This window comes from Anabrus simplex, chromosome 4 (assembly GCF_040414725.1).
Source record: "Anabrus simplex isolate iqAnaSimp1 chromosome 4, ASM4041472v1, whole genome shotgun sequence".
In the NCBI taxonomy this organism is placed as follows: domain Eukaryota; kingdom Metazoa; phylum Arthropoda; class Insecta; order Orthoptera; family Tettigoniidae; genus Anabrus; species Anabrus simplex.
The window spans coordinates 373334584-373354255 of NC_090268.1; the positions used below are offsets into that span (position 1 = coordinate 373334584).

Below are 19672 nucleotides of genomic sequence, written 5' to 3' on the forward strand. Positions count from 1 at the left end.
AAGAAATGGCGCTTCGAGTATATGCGGTGTCCCGCGTTAGAAATATTGGTGTTATCCTTTGGAGGTTAGAAGAAAATAAGAGCTTCGCAACGACTAGAGGAAGTTGTTTTGGACATGTTAATTCATATTCACAGCTTCATTTCATAAATTATTTGTTCAAAAGACATGACATCCTCAAAATTGCGGCACGTTTATTCTGTTCCAGTAAAGTGGTTCGAGAAGACTCGGGAGAACGTAAACATTGCAATATTGGAACAATTGGGCATGTTGACCACGGGAAAACCACTCTCACTGCTGCAATAACGAAAGTCCTTAATAAAGATGGCTTTTCGAAGTATGTGTCTTACGACGAAATTGATAAGGCTCCGGAAGAAAAAGCTCGGGGAATAACTATTAATGTTACGCACATAGAATTCAATACGAAAAGCAGGCACTATGCCCATACAGATTGTCCTGGTCATTCTGACTTTGTCAAGAATATGATCTCTGGTGCTTCTCAGATGGATGGTGCAGTCCTAGTTGTAGCTGCCACTGATGGTCAGATGCCCCAAACTCGGGAACATTTGTTGCTGGCTAAGCAAATAGGTATCGAGAAGATAGTGGTATTTATAAACAAAGTAGATTTAGTTGATAATGATGTGGTAGACCTGGTTGAAATTGAGATTCGAGAATTATTGACTGATTTTGGATTTGATGGTCTTCATACACCTGTAGTATGTGGCTCTGCACTATTAGCTCTACAAGGAGATACAAGTGAATTTGGTGAACCGGCAATTAGGAAGTTATTGGATGCAATTGATGAACATATACCCACTCCTGAAAGGGATTTCAAATCACCATTCATGTTACCTATTGACAACGCCTTCACTGTCCCTGGTAGAGGTACTGTAGTAATTGGAACTTTGAAACAAGGAATCTTGAATAAGAATGCAGAAGCAGAACTTCTTGGTTTTGATATAAAACTGAAGACAACTGTGTCAGATGTTCAGATTTTCAAGAAATCTGTCCCTAGTGCCAAAGCTGGTGATAATTTAGGTGCCCTGCTTCGAGGAATTCGTATAGATGCTGTAAAACGGGGTATGCTTTTATGTGCAAGTGGTAGTGAAACTTTAAGTAATCACTTCAAAGCTAAGATATACTGTCTTTCAAAGTCAGAGGGTGGACGGAGTAAGCCTCTGACAACCAAATTTATCCAGCAGCTCTTTAGTAAAACTTGGAATATTCAATGTCGTGTTGACTTGGAGAGTGATGTTGGAATGATTATGCCAGGCGAACATGGAACAGTATACCTTACTTTACTCAGATCAATGGTGATGTCAAGAGGGCAACCATTTACAATTCGTGAAAATAACTCCACTGTTATTACAGGAATAATAACAGAAGTATTAAATAGAATTCAGATTGGAAATATGAAATTAATTAAAGTACAAGTACCTAATGTATAATTTTCTAGTGCTCAAAACAACCTATCAGATGTTGGTTCATGGAGAATCTGTGTCACTGTAGTGCTTTTGGGAATGACTAAACCCTTATTCTAGGCAAAATGTGATTTCCCAAAATAAGTCAATATTTAATGTGTTGTACTTCCAACTGGAAAAAATATGTGCTCAGTCCACAGTACTAATGTGTCATGTTCCTGCAGATCATTTTGGCTTTCTGCCAGAACATGAACCCATTTTCATGATGAAACTTGCTCATAAACAGTAAAATCATTTATTGTAGCCAATGGCCAAAAATGGTTTAACTTTACACCAATAATTTATTATGGACTGTCTTGTGCATTTGCTATTTTACAGTTCCGTATTGTAAGCTGTTACTGATTTTGACACTTTTGTTCACCATTGAATGTGATACTTTCCACATTCTCGCCTGCATAGTTCACATATGCACTTGCTGGTGGGTTCATGGAATAGTTTAAGTGTATATAATTTCTGTTGAAAACCATGGATATTTAATCTGATCACTAGTTCATAACTCTAGTCCAGTCTTGGTGTAACGTGGTATCTGAAGCATAACATTCTAGGTTTACACTGGTCAATTTCTCTTTTTGTCCTTGAATCATTTGATCCTGTGTTGCTGTTACTGGTAGCTGGAGGTGATTCTTCAGATCTTCTAGGAAAAAGGTTCCTTTAACCATTACATATACAAGTCTAGATTAGATAGGGTGATCTTTGATATAAAAATAATAGTACAGAATTTCGCACAATGTGCATGGAATAATTAATTTTCACAGAACTTTCTTAGAGAGGAACCGCGTCGATTACACCACAGTACGTGATATCTGTTACATGGCCGTCCGCATAGTTCACACAGACACTGTATATCCGGGACGTGGAACTTCTTCATGCTACATACTCTATGGTGAAACCCATGGACTGCAAGGCGGGTAACTACATGTCGAAGTTCGTAGTTCGAGTCCATCCAGTCACAAATAAGTCTACATAAAATCATGTAGATAATAACCACATAAAACGTGGAAAGTATTGAATAGGTGGTTTTTTATTTAATTATCCTTGATATCTATGCCTATCCATCCAGTCAGTCGACATCATTGCTTCGGTCGCATAGAAATCGTCCCATATTTCCTTCCGTTTCTCTTGCAGCTTGTGCAATAATTGTTGATAGGCCTCAGTAGATGGCAGATGCAACTGCATGCGAAGTTCTTCAATGTAGTATTCCTGCCGAGCCAGAACATACACCAGGCGGGAAGGGGTGAATTTTGAAAGATTCATAGCCTTTTCCAAATGCTTTGACACTTTCTAATAGTTTCAGGTCTTTCTTCTTCAGGTGGTCCCATATGCATTCCAGAGCATACATCAAGACGGGTGTCACTTTCAGCTTAAATAGGTCCATAGCCGTTTTGAGCGAAAGTTGACTGATATTCTTCATTTCACTCATTGAAGCCACTGCGGACACTACCTTCTCCTTAATATGTATGGAAAAGATATCGCTATGGGTTTGGAATGTCAGACCCAGATACTTGAAACTGTTCACTATTTGCAAGTTTGTCCCTTCTAATTTAATAACTTGTTTTGTAGCTAGTCTCCCTCCCTTTCTGAAGGTCATCATGACCGTTTACACTTTATTCATCCTTAGCCCATTCTCTTTAGACCATTTCAGTAATTTGTCAAAGGCTACTTGTAACTGCTCAATCGATTCCGAAGTTAGAACCATGTCGTCCGCATACATATAGATTGTGACGTTGTTCATGCTAATTACTTATACTACATCCAGAACAGCTATGTTAAACAGTAGGGGGCTTAGTGGGTCGCCCTGCAATATACCATTCGTTTGTTCTAACACATTGGATACTGATCTGTTGTCGTCGATCTGGACCACGTTCGCAAGAATACTCCTTATAAGCATTGATATGTAGTTTTGAGGTCCGTTTAGGGATTTTAGCTTCTCTATTATAAGTTTTCTGATCACCAGGTCGAAGGCCTTGCAGTAGTCAATAAATATGGCATGTAATTTGCCACCTTTTAGTCTCAATGATCTATCAACATCATTTTGTAGGCATTTTATGCCGTCGATTGTTGAACGACCCTTCCGGAAACCAAGTTGTTCCTCAGGTAATCTATCCACTAAGTCTGATAATCTTGATATGCATAGTGCTTTTTTTCTTCACAGAAGTCTTCTTTTTCAGTATGTTCCATGTTGCGTTCTGTCAGGTGTCCCCATATCAGTGTTAGACCATAGGTGATAATAGGGATAATCTTGCCATTGATGCTTTCACGGCCCGTACTTACAGACATGATATAGGGATAATCTTTTAATCAGAACAACTGCATAGCTGTTTCCAGGGATAAACGCGGGAAGTTCGTGGCCAGTAATGCACATGTGATCCTTTCTTTCAGGTGCGTCGTAAATAATTCTATAAGCGGTTGCAGTGTTATACCTAGATACTTGCAGGATGATTGTAGGCTACCTGTAGTTTTTCTCTTGCTAAGGATATGTCTTTATCGTGAAGTCCTAGCTTTCCAATGTTTCTGAACACCTTGGCCTTATTTAGTGTATGTGTAGGCCATGTAGGTTTGCCCAGGTTGCAAGATTTTCCAATGCATCCTGCAGGTCCATTAGAAGTAAAGACCATGTCATCAGCGTAGATATGTATCAGGGCCTCTCAGAGTGCATGCACCAGTGCATTGCACAGTGCAAGGTGCAAAAGACGACTTGGCTAGGTTGACCAAAGCACAGACCCCTAATCTTCGATTTTGATCAATAGCGCTGTTCCTCTCTTTCCCTGTGTCTGTCTCGCTTGCTCCGCCTGTCTCCCCTCTACCTCACTTGCTCTGCAGCGCTCCACAATCCAAGCAGAGATTAGCTGATTCACGCCGAGACAAAACGTTGGTCCGAACAGGGCCGAGTCGGATCGATGCAGTGTGCACAGAACCTCTGTGCCTCTTGCATGCGTGAGATTTTGGGCGTTTGAGAGGCCCTGATATATATTTTTTTATACAGTGTTTTGGTTGTTCCTTTTGACTGCATTGACTACATACAAATTACATTATTTTGAAAGGTAAATCATATAAATCTTACCTTGTAGTACTTGTCTGAGAGTTGTGTTCTTTACCAAGTCGCCCAAAATATATATTTACTTTTATAGGGAACTATTAAAAAATATTCAACATTTTTCATTCTTCCCAAATTAACAGTCACTTCCATTGATCGAAAATTATAATAGAATGGCTCTGCTCCCAGAATTCAGTACAGGAAGGTGTGATTGCTAACTGTGACAAATGAATAGACCAAAGCCGTACCTCAATCGCTTCTATGGTTATTAATTATGTGCCACTGTGAGCTTGCATCCGGGAGATAGTAGGTTCGAATCCCATTATCGGCAGCCCTGAAGATGGTTTTCCGTGGTTTCCCATTTTCATACCAGGCAAATGCTGGGGCTGTACCTTAATTAAGGCCACGGCCGCTTCCTTCCAACTCCTAGGCCTTTCCTATCCTATCGTCGCCATAAGACCTATCTGTGTCGGTGCGACGTAAAGCCCCTAGCAAAAAAAAAAAAAAAAAATATGTGCCAATGGAATGTTGCTAAGAGCCAGGTCTGTCTAGACTAATGGATTGTCACTAAGAGACATCTTGTTGACAGTTGATAGCAACTCGCCTGCGATGCATATAAGCGAGTTCTACTCATTTTTATTTCAGTTGGATGGAAATGAGGTCTGAACCACCACATCTTGGTAGCTTTCCATCATTATTAATTCATGTTACCAAGAAGCTTATATCATTATAATTAAAATTGAAAATCCTTTCAAAGTGCCTGACTTGGAATTTGAATTGGATAAAAGCATTTTGAAAATGTTGAAAATTACTTGAATTTAGTTAAATATCAACATTGATCAGTTTACTCTCAGTGTAGCTGATTATGTCCTCACCATCTTTTGCTATTAAGATCATTGGATAAGAGTGTGTCAAAATAAGAGAGACCTGTGTCAGATTCACTGTCATTTAAAAAATATATCTTTTGAGGCAAAATTTTGACTCTCTTATCTTTTTTAAAAACCTGGTTGATAAAAGGATGCTAAAACAGTGTAAATAGTATGTCAACATTCTTAAACACGTTTTCAGTAGGCTATGCCTTGTACACTGAACTGCACAAAAATTGGCTGGCAAAGAAATATTACATTTTTTATATTCTCGAAACGCAAGGATATTCATAAATTGTGGAAAGCTGGTGGTCGAAGAGATTATATTTGGAATCCTACCATCTGCAAAATATGTTCATCCTATTTCAACATGCATACAAACATCTTCATTATAGACTGTTATGCCTTTCAGCAGTCAGTCTGCAAACCTCCATGCATTTACTAAATACTGCCACAGTCCTGTTTGTAACTAGCTCTCTGGCCTCATTAGTTCTATACTGTACCTCTTATCTTTAAATCATTAGAAATCAACTGCTACCACTGCCATCTTGGTCTCCCTCTACTTCTCTTACCTCCATGGCTGAGTCCATTATTCTCCATTTGCCTCACATGACCTCAGTACTGGAGCCGATTAATGCATACAGCTTCATCAGTTGAGATGATTCCTAACTTAGCCATTATCTCCTCATTCTGAGCACCCACCGGTACCTGCCTGTTTGTACCAGCAATCATTCTCGCTAATTTCATCTCTGTTAATTCTAACTTATGAAATATCCTGAGTCCACCCAGCTTTCTTTCCTGTAAACCAATGTTGGTCTGAAAACAGATCGGTATAAAGATAGTTTCATCTGGGAGCCGACTTCTTTCTTACAGAATACTGTTTATCGCAACTGCAAGCTCACTGCATTAGCTTTTCTGCACGTTGATTCAATTTTTTCATATTGTACTCACTGTACCTATTTTCATATTCCAAGATATTAGATTGCAGGCTTTCAGCACAATCTGCCATTAAGACCAAGTCGTTGGCATGGGCCAAACTGTTTACTACATTTCCACCTAACTGAATCCCTCCCTGCCACTTTATACCTTTCAGTAGATGAGCCATTTTGAAAGAAAGTTATCTCCTGCGAAGACCAATTTTTGTGCGGTTGGGTGTTCGTATAAAGGCTTTGTGACAGCGACCCTCCATTAAGTTACCGTTCTTCTCACTGCATTAGGCCTATGCTTACAGGAGCAGGGTAAAGATAACTTGTAAAGCAGGCACATAGGCTTCATTTTGTATCTCAGAAATCAGTCAGTATCCCTGTGCTGACTATATTAAATGTGGAATTCCCTGGATTTATCCACACTCATTTTGCATAGAGGCACTAAGGCACATTTAATTTTATGGTACTTTTTTTGGTAAAACATACTAGTATAAGTTTCCGATTTGTATTGGCTAGATATGACTTATTTCAATGAAGCTGAAATTGCAGATAAGGTTGGAGCTAGGACCAGACACCTTATGAAGAACATGCTGCCTTAATAATTTCTGAAAGTCGGCTGGGACATTGTGATCATAGTCCAGTGTAATTACTAATTAGTACTGGTATGTGAATTATTGTCAAAACTGGTGCTAATGTGTTTTTTTGTACTGGTGTATTTATAATCAATTGGTGCTAAGATTGAAAGCAGCCATGGCCTATTATTATGTACCATCTCTGCATTTGTCTGAAGTTGAAGTGGGAAGCAGCAGAAAAGTACTTCCAGTAATGGCCAAGTATGGCATTTTAACCTACTTCTTTCCTAGTTATGTTGTCAACATGTAGCTCATGTCCAAATATGTAATCTTGTAGTAGATACATATTAAGCAAGCAGAAAGAAGAGAATTATAGAAAAATGTTTAAAAATTATGGACTATGTATATTTTTTTAGAATTTCTTCTCTTTCTTCTGTCATCCGTGTCCAGAAACCTGAGTTGGGCTGTGGATCAGTGGCGTCCATTTTATTCTCTTGTACCTCTCCTCTCCAAGTCCTTCGTTCTCATGATTCTGGTCTTCTTTTCTCTTCCTTGATGTGTCTCCCAAATCTCTGTTTCAGAATATATTTTAGAAAGTGTTTTGAATTACAACAAAGAATTTACAGTTATTAAATGTGATGAAATGATGGTTCCTAATCTGGGAGAAACATCTTCAACCCAGATGTGAATGCACATTAAATTTAGATATCAGTCCAGTTAACATTGTTTCTCACTGAGCTCGGTAGCTGCAGTCGCTCAAGTGCGGCCTGTATCCAGTGTTCGGGAGATAGTGGGTTTGAACCCCACTGTCGGCAGCCCTGAAGATGGTTTTCAGTGGTTTCCCATTTTCACACCAGGTAAATGCTGGAGCTGTACCTTAATTAAGGCCACGGTCGCTTCCTTCCCACTCCTAGCCCTTTCCTCTCCCATCGTCGCCATAAGACCTATTTGTGTCGGTATGATGTAAAACAACTTATTTAAAAAAAACATTGTTTCTTGGTGTTTTGCTTCCCAATTACGAAGGGTTCTATTTCTCTCCCATCTTACATTCTTACATACACATAAAGGGAGTCATTTTATGCAATGAACAACCAGATTGTGATATTTAAATCTTTTCAAATTATACTGGCTTTTTTACTGCCAGGTATTCTAGATCTACAAGTTAGGGTTGTCTTTTGTAGTAATAGCTGTAACATCATTTTGTGATTCATTGTTGATGAAAGAACAGTCACAAACTACCACTGTCTCCTTTGCTGCAAAATGTATTCACTGTCACAAGCATCAGAACCTGGGTTACTCCATCTCAATAGGGCATGTGATCACCTCTGGCAGTAATACAGGCCTGATGATGACGTGGCATGCTGTGAATAATGTCATCAATCTCATTTCAATCAGTCACTACTGATCTACATTTAGGGCAGTTGCCCAGGTGGCAGATTCCCTATCTGTTTTCATAGCCTTTTCTTAAATGATTGCAAAGAAATTGGAAATTTATTGAACATCTCCTTGGAAAGTTATTCCAATCCCTAACTCCCCTTCCTATAAACGAATATTTACCCCAATTTGTCCTCTTGAATTCCAACTTTATCACCATATTGTGATCTTTCCTACTTTTAAAAACACCACCCAAACTTATTCGTCTACTGATGTCCTCCCACGCCATCTCTCCACTGACAGCTCGGAACATACCATTTACATGTAACTAATCTCATGATTAGACCCGTATTGAATTTGCTATAATATGCTTACAAAGTTGTGAATTTTTATTCCACCTTTTCAATACAATTGGTTTTATGTTGTTAGATCATAATGCTACAACACTGCTTTATAGGGACATGTTTCGCTTGAATTTCAAGCATCCTCAGCCTATATAATCAATTTTTACAAAACCGGAACCTTGGTTAAAGTCGTTCATGTTAGGGTTTGAATCAGTTTGAATATTCTTTTAGAAAGAAGCATGGTTATGCTTATAAGCATAAAAATTCTTACGACTCAGGCAACCATAAAAGTTGAAGAAACCCCAACTCACGCAGTGATAAATTCTAGTCAATACAGTTTGAGAAATCCCAATTCACGCTGTGATCAATCCAATCCACAATTGAAAGTCTAGTCATTATAAAATAAGTTAATTCATTGTTCATAAATTCTGGCAAAGTTAATGCACATATTGTACATACTGTACATATTGTAAACTATGTAAATAGCATAAGACAATTGTATTTAGTATTAAGTTAGTTTACTATAAGTTCCAATGTTTATAGTTTTAATTCTTGACCTTAAGATTAATATAGGCTGAAGATGCCCATAACTAGGGCGAAACACGTCCCGAACTGGTGTTTTTAATTCATGTAGAATTTAAACACTAAAAATATATATTTGTATTGAAAAGGTGGACACAATAATTTTAATCCTGAAAGAGTTTACACCCTCCAGTTCCGTGACAAAATTTCTGCATCCATTATATAATTTCTCAGCCATGATTCAACTCCTATTACAATATCTGGTAAGTATATATCTGTTAAATTAATTCTATTCCTTTCTTTAGAATAATTCTACAGTTGAGCACTAAAAGTTTTATGTCATCCCTACTTGATTTCCAGTTCCCTGTTCTCTTAACACCACTCCCTAGGCCACCCCTTTTCCCTGAATTTACCTCCCTATAACCCTTCTAAACAAATTTCCTAACTTATATGTACCACTGCGGTTTAAGTGAAGGCCATCTGAGCGCAGGCCCCTGTCTCCTATCCACCCATTAGGATCTAGAAATCTCACTCCCAGTTTGCCGCGTACCCACTCCATAGTTTCATTTAAATCCCCAATCATCTTCCAGTCAGTATCCCTCCTACACAGTATTCCACTGATAACAATCTCCGCTTCCTTAAACTTCACCCATACTGCATTTACCAGGTTCCACACATCCCCAACTATGTTGGTACTTATACCTGCTTGTCTTACGTTGTTAGTACCAACGTGAAACACTGCCACCTTCTCCTTTCCCTCCTTCTTTTCTACTTTCCTCAACATCTGCCTTAACCTAATTTCTGGATAACACTCTACCCTGGTACCCTTTCCTCCACACACTTTCCCCAACATGTCTTAACGATAGAATACCCCATGTCCAGAGCCTCAACCCTACCCACCTCATTTCATCCCTTCCCCTCCTGGTCAGTCCTATCTTTCCTGACAGCTGCAGACGCTACTTCCTCCTCCCTTTTCTTCATCCCATTACCCTGTTCCACCTGTCTTTTCCTATCCACTACTCCACATTTCCCTTTCCTACCTCTTCCCTTTCTCCTACTTCCACACTTCTCGGCAACTGTTCCCTGTTCCTCATCATCCCTCGGTTGTTCTACCTGCAGTAACTCGTACTGATTTCTCACCAACACCTTTCCTGAATTCTGATCCTGAATGGAGCCCTTAGCCTGCATCTCCTTCCTCTTAAAACATTAGACCACCTGTCTTCTACAATTCCCCCCTTTCCTTCCCATTCCCTCTGTTACACCTACTGAATCCTGTACATTGTTTGAGGAGGCCTACTTTCCTTCCTGTCCTCTGAGAGAATCCTAATTATCTCCCTCAAGCTCTCCAACTCCTCCCTCATACTCCTTAATGCCTGGCCACATCCACAGTTCCTACACTCGCACTCCTTAGCCATTCTTTACTAAATAATGAAAAGAAAAGGAGAAATAAGATAACTTATTCTGTGCAAAATAAAAATGAAAGGAAAGAAATATTGTCTAGCTTAGTTCACAAAGATCACACGACAGTAAGTTAATTAATTTACTGGAAACAGAGAACAATACACAAGAATTACACAATTCTTAACTGCAGTTACGTCTACCCTAATTACAACAACAATATTCTAGTAAGAGAGTTACTAAAGGTACCACAGAGACGGTACTACACTACAAAAACCAGTACTTCACAGTAATAGATTGTAAAACTACTCAAAATTATAGAATAGGCACTAATTTCTAATAAGTTACTATACTACACTACAATAATGTTTAAACTACGTTCAGACGTATCCTAGCATATTACTAAGCACAAATAGAAATGAAAATTCCGATTAGGCCTAAATTATTTGCAAAAACTACCAGTAGGTACTCGAAGATTACCAACGAAGTTAAACACATAGACAGATTAATATTAGTAGTACTTCGTCCTACTATGCTGTAATAGAAATGAAACCTGCCGTTTGCACAAACATACACACGAATATAACAGGCAAGATACCATCCAATCTACCGTATCTACACTACAATTCTCAACTGAAATGTGGTTATGTTACAGATGGTGGATTACTATTATTTTCCCTACTCCATGGGACGGAGAATAAAAGTGTCTTTAAATGCTGAAAAATATGAGGTTGTTTACAATAATTTCCAAAAGTATTTCTGTCTAAACTATGCCGGGGACTTGAATTGCAATTGTTTGAATGTAGAAACTTGATTATTAGCTAACCGCTCATAAATACTGAAATGTTTATTTTCTTGATGCACTACACCCTTTGTTCATGACTGTAGCCAACAATGCCAATATTTGAATACGAAGAGCGACAATAATCAATAACAATTACAACTGTTAACTATTTCGCCAGTGAAATACTGTCTATTCTGTTTAAATCCTTTCTTTAAACAAAATTTACAACAGTATCGCGTTATTTAAATAAGTTATTACCTTCGTGATAGGTGGGACCGTTGAACTACTATTTGAAATACCCTGTCATTTTGTGGTATTAATGCCCATTCTTCCTGTACAGCAACTCTTAACTCTTGGAGAGTGTTAGGTGGAGTCGGATGTGAAGCAATAATTTCCTGAGAGCATCCCCAATATTCTCTATTGGATTTAAGTTGGGAGAACAAGCAGGCCAAACCATACGAGCAATATCTTCAGTTTGCAGGAAGACATCAGCCAGCTGTGTTCTATGAGGGCGTGCATTGTCGTCCATCAGTACAAAATCTGGGCCCGTAGTACTTCGAAACAAACGAACATGAGGTACCGAGATCTCGCTGCGATACTTTACAGCCATCAAATCTTGCTTGTTTACCTATACAACTTGATGGAAAAGTGTTTGATTGGATATCATAATACTTCCCCACACCGTTATTGATCCACCTCAATACCGGTCCCTTTTCACAATGTTGGAGGGCCCAAAGTGTTCCAGGTTCTCGCCAGATGTGAATCCATTGTGAATTATTCTGAAGACCAAATTGGGACTCGTCCACAAACAGAACATTGGCCCACTGTTTGGCTGTCCAGGTGATATGTTGACTCCGCTCTACAAGTTGTCTGTGTGCACACGTTACGGGTTCACATACAGCTGGTCGGTGACAGTAAAGGCTTATTTGTCTAAGCTTTCTGAACACAATTTGCAGTGGCTGCTGTGCAGTTCTACTGTTGTACTGCCTCACCTTTATGGCCATATAATACTGCTCTCTTTTGGATGTCGCTCTTGGTCATCCTTGTCCTGATTTTCGGACTCTAAACACTGGTGCTACGTCCAAAAAACAACAGACCAATGCACATTAAGCCATCTGGTCACTTCATTTTGCAACTGTCCTGCTTCCATTCGTCTGATCAACCTCCACCACAAGGAATCGTCCAGGCATCTTCTCTGTGCCAAACTTGTCCTCATACCCTAAAATCAATAAGCTGAACAAATAACCAATGAAGTAATGTTGACATATCATGACTTAGTCACACTTAGAAACATGCACTATTGGTTAACAAAAAAATCTCTTACCAATTGTAACATAAATGTACAGGATGATCACCTAAAACTACGTCGGACTCGTTGGCTGAATGCTCAGCATACTGGCCTTCGGTTCAGAGGGTCCCGGGTTCGATTCCCGGCCGGGTCGGGGATTTTAACCTTCATTGGTTAATTCCAATGGCTCGGGGGCTGGGTGTTTGTGCTGTCCCCAACATCCCTGCAACTCACACACCACACATAACACTATCCTACACCACAATAACACGCAGTTACCAACACATGGCAGATGCCGCCCACCCTCATGGGAGGGTCTGCCTTACAAGGGCTGCACTCGGCTAGAAATAGCCACACGGAATTATTACCTAAAACTACCATCACAAATACTTCAGAAATGTTAACTTAAATTTCCTGATTTGATCCCGGTTTAGTCCAGTGATGTTTGAAGATGCTCAAATACGCCAGCCTAGTGTCAGTATGATTTGCTGGAATGTAAAAGAACCCCTATGAGATAACATTACCAACACTTTGATGTCTCTGAAAAACTGTAAAAACCGAGCTCGATAGCTGCAGTCGCTTAAGTGTGGCCAGTATCCAGTATTCGGGAGATAGTGGGTTCGAACCCCACTGTCGGCAGCCCTGAAAATGGTATTCCGTGGTTTCCCATTTTCACACCAGGAAAATGCTGGGACTGTACCTTAATTAAGGCCACGGCCGCTTCCTTCCCACTCCTAGCCCTTTCCCGTCCCATCGTCACCGTAAGACCTATCTGTGTCGGTGCAACGCAAAACAACCAGCAAAAAGAAAAAGAAAAAAAACAAACTGTAAAAGCAATTAGTGGTATGTAAATCTATTAACATTATTCACAAATGTAGCCCACACAGAGCTCCCGGCAATAATCAGAAAGTTGTTTTTGAGCACAAAGTTTTATTGATACTAAGAAAATAAAAGTAGAGAAGTTTGAAATCTCAATGGCAGATTGTTTTATTTTTATGATCTTAGTGCAAATAGTCAGGGGCGGATCCAGGGAAAATTTCGGGGGTGGGGGACAACTTCAACCATCAGCCCTAGTTTCATGCAATCCCAAAATATAATTAAGGTTACTCTTTGAAAGTGTTTGAAAGTACTTCTAGACACCAGAAAGTAAATCCATTAATTAGTCAATCAATATAGAGATCGGGCCAGCTAGGAAGATACCCGGTGAAGCGAAGTGTGCGAGTGATAAAGCAGAGCCATGGGAGCGAGAGCACTGACTTCCCCTTCTCGCTCAGTGTTGTGGCGACGTACAGTTGACCCGAAATATTTGTTATAACTGACATGTAACACTCCGCAGATTTTCAGTTAGTGGAATTCCCTTCCAGCTGTAAATTACAGATATACCTAGCTGAAATGAATGTATTTAGAAGTGTTACAGATGATAGATTTAAGGAGTTGGAACATAATTTAACCTCTTATTATAGTAGCTGTCAAAATCGTTTTCGTATGTCAATTTGCGTAGTCCTTTTTTAAATTATAATTTGATATAAAATTAACTTTACGATGCTGTAGATGTACAGTGTAGAATATGGTTTGCTATAACACCAGGCTTCATAACCTGAGCCACATCATGTAAAATAACTCGATAATAATATTAATAATAATAATGACAATAAAAATAAGATAATATACATCAAGAATGAAACACACTACAAGAACATTGAAAAACTCTCAGATACCATGCAAAGAAGGATAATTTTTTATGGTCATCCTCTCCTCAGAATGAACTCTTAAGAGATTAACCGAAGAAATCTTTGACTTCTTCCGTAACCCAAAACAAAACCAAACTGGTTTAAAGAAACTGAAAAAGACTTGGTAAAATTAAAAATGACAGAAAATTCACTATTTGGTCGAACAGCTAAAGTAATAACTAAAGAAGAAAAATATAAGGTTCCAAAACAAATCTACATTAAAAGCCAAACCTATTATCTCAGAAGACAAGCGGAAACGAAGATCAGAAAGAATGAAGAAATACTGGGCACTAAGAAAAGAAAAACGCACAGAAAAAGAATTGATTCAACGTACCCCAAAGAGGGTGAAACGAAATAATAATAAGTACTTTTGCTATAAGCCGAGAAAGCAGTGTTAGACTATATGATCGTTCATCCCTAGCTCCTTAATATCAATATTTTGTTGCTCTCTTGTAAAATAAGAAATGTGACTTAACGATATGACATATATAATTGTTCTCAGATACAGAAACAAAATATAATTCGTAAAAAGAAACACCATAAAGGGTCTATAAATGGTGAGCAAAAGGCAACAACGTATGTATACAAGGAACTTAAATGGCACTTGAAATAATAAATAATAAAAATAATGACATTATATTCACAAAATGAGCACATACTTGTTTTATAATGTCCACTACAGCTCTTCAGTTCCACTGAGTCCTCCGTCATCACTTCTGTCATCATCACCGGATGACGTGCCGTCGGCTCCCAGCTGGATCGCAAAGGACTCTATAATGTCAAGAGGTTCCTCATCCCTCATGAAATCTTTCTCCACCTTCTTTGTATGTTCATATTTACGCTTCCAGTCTTCGGCGTGTATTGACATGAATTTCTGTCTAGTGAGTTTCTGTACATCGTTGATAGTGAAGTTGATGTTGTGAGGAGCTACCCAGTTCTTCACTTTTGCCCACATTATTTCAATACTCTTTAATTCAAGGTGATATGGAGGCAGTTGAAGGACCGAGTGTCTGTACTGTCCCACAAGTTCATCTAGGACATAGGTTTTGAGTGCCGGCTTGTGCAATTTGATAAGCTCATGAAGCTCGTGTTTGTACATTGTCTCACGGTGTGAAATGTTCCTATTCACTAGCCAGGAGGTCATTGTCATTTCACGTGAGCTGGAGGTTGGAGCACGATCCTTGTGATATGACGCATAGTCAATCACAAAAACACTATGCGGTGGAAGATTAGGAGTAAGCATATCTTTCACCGACTTAAAAAAATTGTCACTCTTCATGTCATCGTGGTACTCGCCACTCTTGCTGCCAGACTTCCAGATTAACAGACAGTTCTCGATGAAACCCATTTCACCGCCAGTATGTAAAACTCTAAGTCTTTTTCCTTTTGACATGAGCGCTGATATACCGGATACTGAATTATCAGACCAGCCTTTGCTGGATACATGGGACATATGCATATAGGTTTCATCCGTGTACACTATAGGCCTATCCTCCGTCCGATACTGGGCAATTTTTTTCTTGAAATAAATATTTTGTATTTTGTCATGTTTTTACATTAGGATGCACTTGTTAGTGTTAGTTTTTCCCCAATGATATCCTGATGATCGAAGGATTCACTTGACGCTAGTATTGGATCCTTTGAACTTTAAGTCTTTATCTAACTTTGCACAAATTTTTGAAATTGTAGGTAAATATTTTTCATCTAAATAAAAATTGTTAACAATACGACGTACAGCACTTTTGTCAAAGTCGTCCAGTCCAGTAATATTCTTTGTGCGCATTCTGTTTTTGTTTGGTGTTTCAACAGACTATCCATAGGTTTTCCTAATTCTATCGCTTTTAGTTTTTCGCTCTTAATCCGTGCCACAGAACTTTCTGATACTCCAACAGCTGCTGCTACTCTTTCCTGCACTTCCTTACAATCTATCACAAACTTTTCTTCCATTGCCTCCCTTTCTATAAAGCCTATAACGTTCAAGATTGCTGCACGAGTCTGACTCTTTAGCACCTTACGATGCAGGCTACTTTTAGCGCCTTACATACTGTCACAGATAGGCCTAACGCACACCACCACTAACCACAGTTACTACACAACAAGAAATTAGAAAGCAGCGAGCGGCAGCTGAGTGTAAACTTATGCACTGAACTGTCCTTGTAGCAGGAGCTCTGTTAGGAGGGGATGTGCTACGCAGGATTGTCCAATGTGCGCATGTGCTCCCAGACATCTTCCTAGCTGGCCCGATATCTACTATATTAGCAAATAGCAGTAAATTTAAAGTAAATAATTATTGAATGGCTTCAGCCACCATATTGAGATAACACTGTCTAGGCTACCTCCATGTCAATTTTGACGTTCCGTTTTACTCTGCCAGATCACAATAGTGAACAGAAACTCTATTGGTTGGCCTATTGCTCAGTTTTTAATGAATTTTGTCAGGTAGATACCAAATGTGATATTAGATATCCTTCACATAACATTGTACGACGTGGGGTGCTGAGGATTTTTTCTTTTAGCCTTCAGATATCTGATGCCGCCTAATCTGTATGAGAAATGTGCGAGGGCTTCCTGCCCAAGCCTGGAGCAGGTTAAAAAAGCAAGGCCAAATTATCTGATTTGCATGATTAACATGGGGGTAATGACTGGATGCAGCTGCAAGCTGGCCGAATCACTCAAGCTACGTCGGGTAGACATTGCCTGTACCCAGTAGATCAAATAGAAAGGTGTGAAAGCCTGTGACATTGGTGAAAGATACAAGCTCACAAACATTCTGCCAAAATAGCATGCAATTGCTGTCTCCGAGACATTGTGAGATAACATCACCTCCGTAGACTGTATATCCGATCGCTTGATTGGCACCAGAGTTGTTACCAGATGAAGAATAGTACGCACCATCCCTTCATGTGTACCACAGGTAGGATGTTCAATAGAGGAAGAAGATAGATTTTGGACAGAATTGGATTAAACCTCCACTCTATTGACATCAGCAAACATTTGTTAATTGGTGCAAACCCCAGTAACTATACTGGCTACTCAAATGATGGTTTCAAATGAGTACATAGTGGATTCGAGTTTGTCATGCATAATGAAGCTGGTGAACGTGACTTAAAATGCGACTTGGCAAATGTATACATGTTTTTCAAGAAATGCCTGTCCTCATTATCACATATAGGAGAGGTTGTCACAGTCGCATATGAATTACTGGATGGTGAAGAGGAAAGATCTGCAAGTAGTAGTGGACTGCAAAGTGATATCAGACAATATCGCTCCTCAGCACAGACTCCTGGTTCTTGCATTTTAGCTTCACCTTTGCCCACATTCCTACCTGTCATCATCCCAGAATGCATCAAGTGCTGAAAGCTTCATGAAAAAGCAGCAATGTGCTAATTGACACCATCTGTCAACTTCTGAATACTGTTTGCCTCGTGAAGGATATGTGGAATGTGATCGCTGCAAGAATTCAATCAAATGCAAAAGAAAAATAGGGTCTTTATTTATGCTTGGCAAGGACTTTCTCGCTCGACCTTGGCCGCCGATGACAGGCCGCTGGCGTGCGCGGTTTCCGTCACTTCCTGCAGTTGCTGAGAGCTGAGCTCCGAGATAGTAGAGTGTTCAATGAAGCTACTGCGTACTGTATAGTGTTTTATTGTGATTGTGTATAGTGCTGTAATGTATGTGAAATATTTGTTATGTGAACGTGTATATCTGCACAATACTTACATTAAGTGCAGAAAATTGTGCGCTAGGACAAGACAAAAGTTTCGAGCGAAATTTCCATGGAGACCTATTCCTATCAATCGGACAATAAACAGCTGGCCAAGAGATTCAAATGTACAGGTTCAGTAAACAATAAAAATAGACGTGTAGGTCGTTGTCTCCTTACTGAAGCGTTTTTTGTACAAGGATTATAAGTAAAAATCTGTGGCCCCCTCGCAGCCCAGATTTAATGGCATGTGATTTTTATTTGTGGGGAATGTTAAAAAAATGTAGTTTATGGGGACAACCCTCGCCCACTAGATGAACTTAAAAGTCAATATAAGAGCTGCAATTGCATCCATCAGTGCTGAAGAACTTGGTAGATTAACCGAAAACTTCATTAGGAGATGCCGATTATGTTTGGCAGTGCATGGGGAACATTTTCAGCATAAATTGTAAAAATGGTGAGTAAAATGTATGATAAATGCATGATAATGCATATGAATAAAATGCATGATAATGATTTTGAGCACCGTATTCTGCCGTACATACACACGCGCGGTAGCCAGCAACTGAACCGTCACTGGCGGCCAAGGTCGAGTGAGAAAGTCCTTGCCAAGCATAAATAGGAGGGCTCTATCCATGGGGTACCCTGTCATATGCTTTTTCTAAATATAGAAAGGCCATATGGACCGTTATTCTCATCTCTCTGTCAGCAAACGGACAGTATGGATAGCATCTGTTGTTCTGGAGCCCTTAACGGGGCCACATTGATTTAATCGCACAGTGACTATTCTAGGAAGAGGTTAGTGAACAAACAAGTCTGGTGGTGGAATGGCAAGATTCAGTGTGCAGTCAAGTCCAAAAAGACTGCCAAAAAGAAACTGACATCGATCTGGTCCGTTATAGAGAACTCTAATTTGTTACCAAATGAATAGTAGCAACCAATAAGGACAATTATTTTCGTGACTTCTATGAATAATTAGATCAACCCAGAGGAGCCAATGCTGTCCGTCTATAGGATCACCAGATCTCATCATGCCACTGAAGATATTGGTCATGTCATCCACATCAAGGACGAGCATGGACATCGAAATCCAGTGTGTATACTTGGATACTGATGCCATTTGTAATGAGGAGTTCCCACAACCAACTATCCTCACAGCCAATCCAGTGCAGAGTGCAGACCCATCATGTCTGTCGAGGTTGCAGCTGCTATTCACGTAATGAAAAACAGCAAAGCAATTGGACCTGATGCATTCCTGTTGAAGTTTTGAAGGAGATGGGGCAATGTAGGACTGAATTACTAGCAAAATTATTCAACAAATGCATTGAGAACAATGATGTACCATCCACCTGGAAGACCAGTATCACCAAGCCATTCTGGAAAGGCAAGGGGGATCTTACTTTCTGCTCCAACTACCGCCCAATTCTAATCACTTGCCACACCATGAAAATCTTTGAGCGGGTGATTGACGTACGCCTAGAAGAATAGTCACTGTGCGATCAAATCAATGTGACCCCGTTAAGGGCTCCAGAACAACAGATGCTATCCATACTGTCTGTTTGCTGACAGAGAGGTACAGAGAGATGAGAATAACGGTCCATATGGCCTTTCTACATTTTGAAAAAGCATATGACAGGGTACCCCATGGATAGA

The 19672-nt window shown here is 39.5% G+C and overlaps 1 protein-coding gene across 1 annotated transcript; it reads left to right on the plus strand.

The window, feature by feature from the left end:
* The first annotated feature begins 5 nt into the window (after positions 1–5).
* mEFTu2 (mitochondrial translation elongation factor Tu 2) lies at positions 6–3595 on the plus strand. Its single transcript, XM_067145819.2, has one exon. The coding sequence runs from the start codon at positions 6–8 to the stop codon at positions 1443–1445; it is 1440 nt and encodes a 479-aa protein (XP_067001920.2). The 3' UTR covers positions 1446–3595.
* The last annotated feature ends 16077 nt before the right edge of the window (positions 3596–19672 follow it).